The 11,677-nt window shown below is 41.9% G+C and overlaps 1 protein-coding gene across 1 annotated transcript; it reads left to right on the forward strand.

Annotated features, from left to right (window-relative positions):
- The first annotated feature begins 1,380 nt into the window (after window positions 1–1,380).
- On the forward strand, window positions 1,381–5,015 carry LOC147627680 (uncharacterized). Its single transcript, XM_086814608.1, has 4 exons — window positions 1,381–1,514; window positions 2,769–3,457; window positions 3,557–3,776; window positions 3,920–5,015. The coding sequence occupies exons 2-4, from the start codon at window positions 3,026–3,028 to the stop codon at window positions 4,477–4,479; spliced, it is 1,212 nt and encodes a 403-aa protein (XP_086670734.1). The 5' UTR covers window positions 1,381–1,514; window positions 2,769–3,025; the 3' UTR covers window positions 4,480–5,015.
- The last annotated feature ends 6,662 nt before the right edge of the window (window positions 5,016–11,677 follow it).

Below are 11,677 nucleotides of genomic sequence, written 5' to 3' on the forward strand. Positions count from 1 at the left end.
TACATATATACATACATGTATGCATATATCTATACATATACATATATACATACATACATACATACATACATATATATATGTATGTATGTATGTATGCATACATACATACATACATACATACATAGAGAGAGAGAGAGAGAGAGAGAGAGAGAGAGAGAGTTCTTAAACACAACTTTTCAAATAGAGAGATGAGATAGGTTAGTTCAGATGGTTTCGTTATTTTGTGAATTGTGAACAAGTGTTGTAACAATAAAGGAAATTTTCAATTGCCTGGATGAGGTCTATTTAGTTGATGGTTTTAAACCCTAACAAAATTCTCATTGTGCACATCAAGTTGGGTGTTATAGATAAGGGGAGAAGGTTCATGATTGGTTCACTCATTACATTCGTCAATGGGGGGTTGAAGCATAAATGTGTTTGGAACTCTTGTGACTAGTGATAGGTTACCTATCCAAGCAATCTTCATATAGAACTAGGAGGAAATGTGCGATGGTGGATGGTTAAGAGACACGTTAACTGGTCCACAATAGTCTTAATATATGTGATTTGGTTCTCTCATTACATTTGTTGAAGCATAAAGGTGTCTGGAACTCTCGTGACTACTGATAGGTCACCCATTCAAGCTATCTTCATATAGAACTGGTAGGAAATGTGTGATGGATGGTTAAGGGACAAATTAAATGGTCTATAATAGTCTTTAATATGTCTGTTTCAGGTGGACTCATGAGATGCCTTAGGTGATTTGGTAAGGCTTGTCACATGATCTGGGGGAGGGATGCCTTGGAGGGAGGGTTGTTGGAGGGGGATGAAATTTCACCATCGAGAGGGATTGCGATGGATGATGAGATGTGGGTGAATGTGGAGAGGATAAGGGTGAATGAAAGGTATGTGGGTGGTGTTGGGAGACATAAAGAGGACAGTGGGGCACCATGGGGAGAAGGTGAAGGTCATCACGGGGTAGAGGTGAGAGGAGAGAGGAGAGAGAAAGAAGAGGGGGCAAGAAAGGTGATTTGGTTGGTGGGCTATCCCCAAGAAAACAAAAGAGCACTTACAAAAGAGCATTAAACGGGGGCAACATTACACAACATGATATCCTAACATAATATTAAATAAATAGCCCTATTTTCTTAATTTAGTAACCACCTCCAAATAATAATCATATATCATATATTAAATATCTCCTTCTAATTTTGTTCAATTTGTTTTTCTTTTATTAGTTCTTAGAAAAATATTGATTCGTCCACATTTGCGGGGATGATGACACTAGGCAGTTACGCTTTTGCCCCCTCCACCTCCAAATTCGTCGCTAAACACTATAATTATCGCCAAAATCCGTCGCTAAATTTAGCAGCGATTTGTTTTGTTATATTGCCCTTTCCCCCCTTTTCCAGTTCCTTCTCCTCCTTCTTCCCAATAAGAAGAAGCAAGCCTCTCTGCCTGGTCGATAACGTCCTCAATTCGTTACTCGATCGGCCCCGCCCCCGTGAGAGATTGCTCGCCATCGCTGCTTGCAGGCGAGTTCCTTTGCTTCCTCGTCTTCTTTCTCTCCTCTCTTCTTCCTTTCTCATTTCGCATACAGAAATTGATCTACATTCCTTTTGATTGATTTATTGATTTTACGATCAGTGCGTGTTTTCCTTGAAGAAGGTAGGTTTTCCATCACGCTTCTACGTTCTGGTATACTGATTTTTTTTGGTTTCTCTGGTTTCGATTGCGCCCGACAAACGATCCATTAAGGTAGGTTTTCTTGGCAATCGGTCGAGTTAGGGTTTGGATTCGATTGCCGGACGATCGAATGGAGGTAAAGTTTTCACGTTTCTGGGCTCCCGTATAGAATATGCGATGGCGATCGATAGAGGCGCTATGGTTTCCGAGTTATGGCATTATGTTTTTCTGGATTCTGATTGCAGCAGTGTGAGTCTGATTATGCATCGAATGTTTCTGTGATATGGCGATGGCTTGATGAGGCAAATAATGGAGGATGTGTGTGCGGTGTTTGATGCCTCAGGATGAGAGCATACTTTCTCTGTAGCGAGGGGGGAACTGTTTGTTGATGTGTGGGGAGCAGGAATGTGGTAGGGAGTCGGAACATTGACGTTAACGAAAGACAATGGAGTTTGACTAGGCGAAAGGATAAGGCAAGACTTGGGAGGTTTTGTCTGCTGTTGTTTAGTAGAGAGAGGTGTAGCGTTTCGCCAGGTTAGTTGTTAATTAGAGAAAGAAGAGAAATTTTGCTTGGTTGGACGGAGAGAGGTTGCCTAATTAGGTTTTGTGCGGTGTGGAATGGAGGTGTGGAGTGTGTTTTTGCCTAATTAGATTTTCTGCTGTGTGTTGTGTAATTGGGTTTTCTGCTGTGTGTAAATTGCAAAGGAGGTGTGTACGCGTAGAGAGAGAGAGAGTGCTTTTGCCTAATTAGCTTTCTGCTGTGTGTAGCGTATTGAAATCGAGGGGTGTGTGCGGAGAGAGAGAGAGAGAGAGAGAGAGAGGGTCTTTGTTTTTGTCCGGTTTGGCTTGAGGAAGACGTTACCGCGTGCTTCCTTTCGCCTTCATCTTCCTTCCTCCTTCACCTTCGTTTTCCCCTTTGCGTGCAATCTTTGGTTTGTCAAACTTTGCAAGACGCCTCCTCTGTGTGCGTGCCCGCGCACCCGCTGTGAGAATCCACGGCTTTTCAGCCTCAAGCTCTGAACTCTTGCCTTTTTTTTTCAGCTTTTTCTCAGAGCCGTTCTCTTCTCTTCTGACACACCTTCCGTTCTCCCTCTCTTCTGCAGTGTGCACTCTCCCTTGCCTTTTGCAGGTCCTTGCCAAAGCTTCTGCGTTTTACAGTGGAATCTTCTGAACAACAGAGCACTTTGGTACACAACGGCTCAACCACCAACATCATCATCCCTATCATCATCATCATCATCATCCCCTCCTCGGCTTGTGCGAACTTGCCACATCCATCCCAGCCTATCGGCAGTCTGAGAAGAAGAAATTGTAAAGCTCTTGGGCTACCCTTTCTCTCCACACAGCAGCAGCCCTCGGCATGCCCGGCCTCCCCTTCCACCATCTCAGTGATGCTGATTCCCTTGCCTTGCAACCTCCTCAACCTCCCCTGTCCTTCAGGGCGGCTCCTACACTTACCACGGAGCTCAAGCGCATGCCTCTGCATCACACTGTGGCAACCAACTGTTTCAATGGCACATCCGTGGCCCTGCCAGAAGATGTGAACTGTAATGAAGGCAGTGCCACCTTAGCTCTAGCCAATAACAGGGAACTTGGCAGCAATCAAGGTCCTATTGAGCATTTTGCTTCTTTATTTGCATCTGGCCTACATGGCAGTGCTGACAGTGAACATGATTTGGCGGCCATGGTGCATGATTTTATGGAAAATGGCAGCTACGGATCAGATTTTCCAGAGAGCAGCGATGGTGAGAATGGCCTTCCCAATGGCCCCAAGCTTTTGGAGACTCTTCAGGTACTTGATTTTCAGAAAGGCAAATCTTCTTTTCCGATTGTTTAGTTCAATCCTTTGTTGAATGATTTCTGTGACCCTGAACTTTGGTGTGCTTCCCAGGCTCTAAAATTCAATGCCAGTCCTCTTGAGAAAGAACTGCTATCAATCCTCACCAAGCTCTCTTTCTCAATCAAAGAGATAGATTTGGTCTGTCTTAAGCCGGGTGCAGAATGCAAAGGAGGGTGCATCCGCCGCTTGGTTGTGAAGCATCTTCGGCTTTCTGGTTATGATGCTGCTATCTGCAGCTCAAAGTGGCCAAATTCAGGGAAAGTGCCGGGGGGTAAGCACTCTGACATTTTACATAGAACCTTAATTCTGTGTTACGCATTATTTTCTCAATGAATAGGTTAGTTTTGGCCTCTACTTGCTTGGATGCCTCTTGAATATGTGGCTTTAACACTCCTAGCCGTGTGTAAATTCTAGGGGAGTACGAGTACATCGATGTCACTTTTGAAGGTGATAATGGTGCAGCTGACCGTTTGATAGTGGATGTGGACTTTCAAAGCCAGTTTGAGATTGCCCGACCAACACATTCTTATGGAGCTGCTCTGAAGTTTCTGCCTGTCATTTTTGCTGGCTCTGTGGAAAAGCTCGGGCAAGTTTTGCAAGTTATGGCTGAAGCTGCCAAGTTGTCTCTGAGGCAGAATTCTATGCCCCTTCCTCCTTGGAGAACGCTTGATTACATGAATGCGAAGTGGATGTCTTCCTTTGAAAGGAGGCCGATTGACACTAAGGGTGGAATCTCTCGAGGCCCGGATAATCCTCAGTGGAGAGAACGCACAAGAACAAAGCAGTGTGTGGAGCAGTTGAGGCATTTGAAGCTGTGCATTGCTGCGGAAACTGACAAAAACCATATCGCAAAGCCTGCACCTGACAGGAATAGAGGAATGTATCTTGCCAAGACCCGGAGATTGAGCACTGGTTCACCTTATCCCGAAAATAATCACTTTTTGAAGGCATCTGCGTTTGAAAAGCCAGAATAAGCTGGTATAAGCAGGGCAAGTTTTAAGAGAAGGTTTAGAACTGAGTTTGGTGTAGGAGTTTTTCTTTCCTGCAAGGCAGAGATAAGGTTCCAGTAATGGTTTCCTCAGTAAAAAAGCTTTTTTACACGAATACCCATAATATGCATATATATATATATATGTATATCTCGGCTTTCTGGCATTGTCCTGGCTTGTAAGACCAGTGTATAGAGATGAGCTCGGGTTGACTGAAATGTGGGCAACCAGCAGGTCTTTTTTATAGTTACCTAAATATCTACAAAATTTTGGCTTCAGGGAAGTCAAATATCCAAATTATAAAAAACAAGAAACAAATACTACAGGATCACTGTCGCTGTTTGTAGTGGCCTATTTTATATACCTACACAGAAAAGGTCAAAAAATAGTTTCAATGGCTTTCTCACTGAAGGCTCTAATAAGGTTTTCTGCTGTTTTTAAGATTCTAGGATTTACTCAGGAAATAGCCAGAATGACTCTTGTTGGATGTAGTGTTTGACCATAATTCAATGATGTTGCTATATGCTCTGGTTTTTCAAAGATTGGAAGATTGGAATTGCCTTACCGGTGATTCCTCTTTGTGAGCAAAAATGTTTCTAACACCAACTTTCTATGTTAAACATCTAAGGCGAGTTGCTCCAGTGCCTGTAGGACAGGACGCTTAGCTTTCCAAGGAAAGGAAGCATGGTGTTAAGATGCCCGCCGGATGCCCAGCTCATGGAAGGCTTTGTTTGGTTTTCATCCACTGTCCTAGATCCCAATGTGGCCAAACATCACTCTGAGTCAGTCTGTGGTGGGCAGGAGAACTTTCCTGGACTTGAGCATACAAACCCTAAGCCTGATCATTGATGCACTTCACCACGTGTGTAGGAATAGTCAAGATCTGTTGTAGGCATCACAAGCCATAGTCAAGATCTGTTGTAGGAATCACAAGCCATTGTTAGCTGCCTTGTCATGAGTCCTATTTTTCCACACATTTCAAGCCAGTTGCCAATAACAATAGGTCCTTCCATAATATAAAACTTTACATTTGACAAATGCATCTTATTTTATGATAATCATGTGACATAATATAGGTAATGCAAAGAATAACAAACATATCTTCATGTGATATACAGCTACTTGGTTCATGACCACCTACCTCTCTTTGATTAAAACTTAAAGGTACATATTGTTCCCAAAAAAATAAATAACGAAAAATAGCATAGGTTATGAAAAAGCCCTTGACCCTTCAAAATTAGGGGCTCTTGGTAGAACCAAAAAGTACATATGCTTTGGATTTTTTTAATTGTTTTTTTGGGATCAATAATTATTATTTATATTAACTAAAGCTGCTTAAAACTTGTCATACACCCAAGTTAGGGTTACAGTTAACTACTCTTTCTCAACCTCATTCAAGATTTTACACAAGAATTTCCATCTTTCATCTTTTAGCGAAAAACAAGACCGTTTCCAAGAAATCTGATACCCCAAGAGTAAGCAAGCCTCCATCATAGTTTTTGCAGTGCAACTACGGGAGGATTGTTTTTCTAGCATTCTCTCTTTTTTGGACCAGACTTTAACAGTGGGCTTGGTTCCAACCGGGTCTTCTATGAAAGCAACAAATGTATGATCAACTTGTTTTTCTTTACGGTACCACCTCAGAGTTTTTGGACCAAACTTGGGAGGCCTTTTCTTTCTTTCCCAACATCTCACCTGCATCATACAAACCAGAGTTAGGGATTTTACCCTAGTATGTTTGAAGCTCACCAAGCACTAGGGCAGAATTCAAAACATATTCCTTTGCAGACTCTGAATCAACAAATCAGTCTCAGGGCATCTTATCTTATTCACATTACACACAGAGACCAGCACATGTAAACACATTTATGCATCAAATTTGTGTCTTGCAAGCTTGTACATACTTCCCTTGTAAATACAATGAAATTCTTGTTAGACTAGATTTTCAGTAAGATGCAAGCTCTGATAATATTAAAAACCAGATCAATGTGTTCATTACTAACTGACCATTTACCCAGGATCCAGTCCCCCAATATGTTTGCATACCCAAGCTCCTCTCTATCCATTTAGACATTTTGGACTAGGTACCCCTGATTGTTGGGCATTCCCAAAACACATGTTTTCCATCTTTAAGTGATGACCTACACCTGGGACAGATGCCACTAGAGATATTTCTCCTTTGAAGTTTAGAGCCAATAGGTAATGCCCACATGCAAACCTTTCACAAAAATATAGCATTATATGGTCGTGATGTGTGTGAACACACTTAGGATCGTCGGGGCACTTTTTCTCTCAGGAGGTTTTTTTCCCCGTATGTATGTACACCCTCTTATCTACTCATTTTGGGTTGTGTACTTATCTTTTGTATCTGGCACACATTTGTTCATTCTAGTCTAGTGAGTTTATGTGCTCTCAAGCTTCTCTATCTGGTGTGTGTGTGCATTGCAACCCTAACCCTAATCCAACAATTGGTATCAGAGCTAGCATCTTTGATACTTGATCTAGTAGTCTGCCTCCCTCCTCACGATTCTATTTTTTAATCTTTGATTGAGATACTCTCTTAGGAGAAGAAGGTATCTACAAAAATTTTCAGGGTCAGCAGCGCGATTCGGGTGCGTTTTGGGCACAGCAAGGTTTTTACAGACGTTCTGGAGAGAGCATTTTGGATTGGTTCTGCTCGATTTTGGGTGTTTGGGCTGTGTAGCGACGGTAAAGATTTGGTGTGCAGCAGCATCTACAGTGATTTCAACAACATCAACCATCATACTTTTGCCAGTTAACACTCTATTCTCTACTCTGTGTTAATTTTCATACACTTTATAGGTGATTCAGTTAGTTGGCAGCCATCCAAGGTTGCATTCAGTGAATACTGAGTACTTGCAGTGTGTTGAAAGATTTTGCATTTGGTAGAAAGTCATTGCTAGCAGTAGTAATGTATTCAACATGTTGTCTGCTAGGACAAACTTGATGGGACTAACTACCCATTGTGGTCCTATATGATGAGGCATGTATTGGTTGCGAAAGGGCTTTGGAATGTGGTCAGTGGTAGTGAAACTCGTCATGTTTCACAACTACCAGTGCAACTAGGTGCTGCAAGTACATCTGAAGTATCATCTGATACAGATGTGGCTCCTCCACATGCACCATCAGTACCTCCCACTGCTGCTTAAACGAGATGGGAAGGAAGAGATGCACAGGCACATGCATTGCTTGCACTTTCTGTGAAGCGAAGCATTATTCCTCATATTCAGTCATGTAAGACTTCAAAACAGGCATGGGATGCACTTGCATTAACCAGGTGTGCAATGAAGCACGTGTTACATATCTGCGCAAACAGTTGGAGTCTGAGCACATGAATGAGGGAGACTCAATGGACAGCTTCTTGCCCAAGGTCAAAGATTTTAAGGAGCAGCTTGCTAGTGTGGATGAGATATATTCTGATAGTACATTGGTGTCCACAGCTCTCAATGCATTGCCGGATTCTTATCAAATTTTTGCCTCTACCCTTAGACTCATGATGAAGGGAAATCCAAATGCCCTTACATTTGATGAGTTGGTTTCAGTACTCTTGCAAGAAGAGCAGTCTAGGCAAAACAGATCTAATATGCGAGTTAGTGACCAAGCTTTTGTTGCCAATCAGAAAGGAAAAGGTAAAGCTTCTTCGTATGGTGGCTATAAGCCAAAATCAGAATCCTCAGGTAAGGATGGAGAGAAAGAAGGTGATAAGCCTAAAAAGAAGGGCAAGTGTCCCTATTGCAAGGAAACCAGGGCACTATATACATGAGTGCAAGAAAAGGCTAGAGAAGGAGAAAAAGAATCGGGCATGGATGTGGCTGATGCATCTGCACCAAGTGTAGAGAAGGAATCTGCAAGTTTTGCTCAAGATGATTGGGCATGGACTGTACATTGCGATTATGACCCTTCTGTTCATGATGTATGCATGTCAGTGGGAAGAATTAGATGGTTGGTACTTTGACAGTGGTGCTAGTAAGCACATTACTTCACAAAAAGGTTTGTTCTCATCTCTGGAATGTGTCCCAAGTGCAGGAACTGTCACATGTGCAAATGGTTCCTCATATCTTGTCAAAGGAGTTGGTAGAGTTGTGCTCACTGCTGCAAATGGGAGCGCAATTCCTCTTTCGAAAGTTTTATGTGTCAGTTTCAGCCTTGGCCTTGTTAGGCTTGACGGTGAAACTTGTGGATGACAGATGTATAGTTCAGGATAAAAATGATGGTTATTCTATCATTGCCTCAAGTACCTTGTTTCATGGCCTATACAGGATGGATGTATTTGAGAAGTTGCAGCATGATGCTTGCTCAGTCTCTAATGACTCGTACTATGAGTGATGCAGAATTATGGCATGCACAATTTGGCCATCTGAATTATGGCAGTTTGTTACGCCTTCAAAGGCATGATATGGTGTTTGAGTTGCCAACTCTTGAGACCCTTACTAGACATGTATGTGAGGGGTGTATTCTTGGTAAAATGCATCGGGCATCATTTTCAAAGGATGGATCTGTGAGATCTCTTAAGAAATTACAGTTTATACATAGTGATGTATGTGGTCCTATGAGGACACCATCTATTGGGGGATATCTCTACTTCATTACTTTTTATTGATGATTACTCCAGATATAGCTGGGTGTATTCATTAAAGCAGAAGTTAGAGGTTTTTATGTGCTTTAAGCACTTCGTATCTATGGCTGAAAATGCATGTGAATGTAAAGTTGGTACCCTTCGTTCAGATCAAGGGGCGGAGCATATGTCCAAGGAATTTCATGCATATATGGCTACAAAAGGCATAAGGCATCAATATACAGTGCCATACACACCTTAGCAAAATGGTGTGGGTACAAGGAAGAACATGTCTCTCATGGAGATGGCACAATGTATGGTGAAAGCCCAAGATTTACCTCATGGTTTTTGGTTAGAGACAACTATTTGCACAAACTATGTGTTGAACAAACTCCCTATACCAAGGCCTTGCAGTCTAAAACTCCTTTTATGAAGCTTGGCATGTCAGGAAACCTTCTATGGCTCATTTGCATGTTTTTTGTTGTCTTGCTTATGCTCTTGTGCCTGAGCAACAACACAGCAAGCTTGATGATAAGGTAGTTAAATGCATATTTGTGGGATATAGTTCAGAAAGCAAGGGATATAGACTCTACCATCCGGCCTCAAAGTGGATTTTGGTAAGTAGAGATGTTTTTGTTGAAAACTCAGTTCAGTCGAAAATTGCTCGAGTTTATCTCTTAGATATCGTGGTCCATTTCGATTTATACATCGAATTGGCACGGTTGCGTATGAACTTAAAACTACCTCCAATTGTTAGAGTTCATCCAGTCTTTCATATTAATAGATTGAAAGGGAAACTGGGCGGTGAGGATAGCATAGTTACTCTTCAAGAACTCGTTGAAGGTGAAGAATTATCCTATGTTCCACATTAACATGATAAGGTACTTGAATTCAAGGAAAGGAAACTTTGTAGTTGACTAATCCCTGAGGTTAAAATTAGGTGGAAAGATAGGGAAATAGAGGATTCGACTTGGGAGTTGGTTGAGATTGTTCAGCACAGTTCTCCTTCTTTTTTCATTGCAAGAGTGCAATGTTTTGAGAGAGGGGAAGTACGTTATATGTACATTATGTGTGCTATGTTATATACACATTATGTGTGCATATACTAGGAGGCTAACCCACATTAGGCTTGTGAGCATGGGAGCATGGGAACAAGCTCTAGTGGAGCATGGGTTAGGACTAACCTTAAGGGTTAAGGTTAGGGTCAGACATCCAAGGGTCACATGGGACTCCTATATAATGACGTCCATGTGACCAAAACGCCCCATATTTGTGATACTACAAATAGCACATAAAGATTGTTGATGGACAAACAAAAACTGAGACATGTAGAGAAAAAAAAGAGAGACATGTAGAACTTAAATACTTACATGCCAATCGCATCCTTTTGTAAGCTCCTCCTCCTCCTCTGTTATAGTTAAAATTTAAACCAGCACGTTTGGCTTCTAAAATTGTAGCTTCTAGCCATCTACTTGTGGGAAAGTCCGGAAGAGCTTGCAGACCTTCTAGATATGGGAGATTTCTTGTAGTGCGATTCCTTCTGAAACTTAAACGATCTTGTACTTGCTATCGCTTGAGAGCTTCATTTGTCTCAATCCACTTCTCCATTACATGAGAGTTCAAGATGCAAAATTTGTTGATTTTTTTCCTCAAATTGTTATCCATCTTTCTCTTCATGCCTTGGCCTTGAGGTTTCTCACCAATGACTCGCCTGTTAGACTCTTGAGACCATAGTCGAGGTATCTCTAGATCTGAAGAACTTAAATATTCAGTGATGTAAACAAGGGATTCTTGTATCAGCCACCCTTCTGACATACTTCCCTCCGGGCGAGCCATTTGGCGAACAAATCCCTTTAATGTCTTCATAAACCTCTCCAAAAAGAACATCCATCTTGAATGGACTGTTCCAGCAACTGCAACCTCATCTACAACATGAACTAGTAGATGCATCTGGATTGTTAATAAACTTGTAGGGAAAAACTTCTCTACCATGCAGAGTGCCTCTATGGAGCTTAAACGCGCTGTCTCCAAAGTGTCTCCAAAGTGTCTCTCTTTATCTCTTTTGAAGAAATCCAATGCACCAATGTGCTAATCTTATAGATAGTAGCTCTAATGTCTTCAGTGAGGCAATCCTTTATTGCTATGGGGAGCACAAATTGTAGAAACTTGTGTCAATCATGACTCTTGAGGCCACTAAGATCATCATCCTTTGTAAATGCACTTTTCAAGCAATGCATACAACCTGTAGGAGTCCAAAACTCTGAAATTGTCCTCTTCACTTGTTGTTTCTCCATCTTACTAAAAACCCATGGGGCTCTTGGAAGTAGCACCTTTCCATTGGGTCTAGTGAGAGCCTAATGAGAGCAACAAATGACCTTTCTTTATTGCTAACCATGGCGGAAGATTATAATTCACAAGGCAAACAGGCCATGTGCTCCATGAAGCGCTACTTAAACCAAAAGGGTTTACACCATCCATTGCTAGGCCAAGACGGAGGTTACGAGGATCTTCCCTAAAAGTCGGCCATTTCTCTTCAATGTGTCTCCATGCGGGTGAATCAGCAGGCACACGCATCACTTCATCTGTGGATCGAGTTGTGGCATGCCA

This window comes from Cibotium barometz, chromosome 20, assembly GCF_041138505.1.
Source record: "Cibotium barometz isolate CiBa-2024 chromosome 20, ASM4113850v1, whole genome shotgun sequence".
Taxonomy (NCBI): Eukaryota; Viridiplantae; Streptophyta; class Polypodiopsida; order Cyatheales; family Cibotiaceae; genus Cibotium; species Cibotium barometz.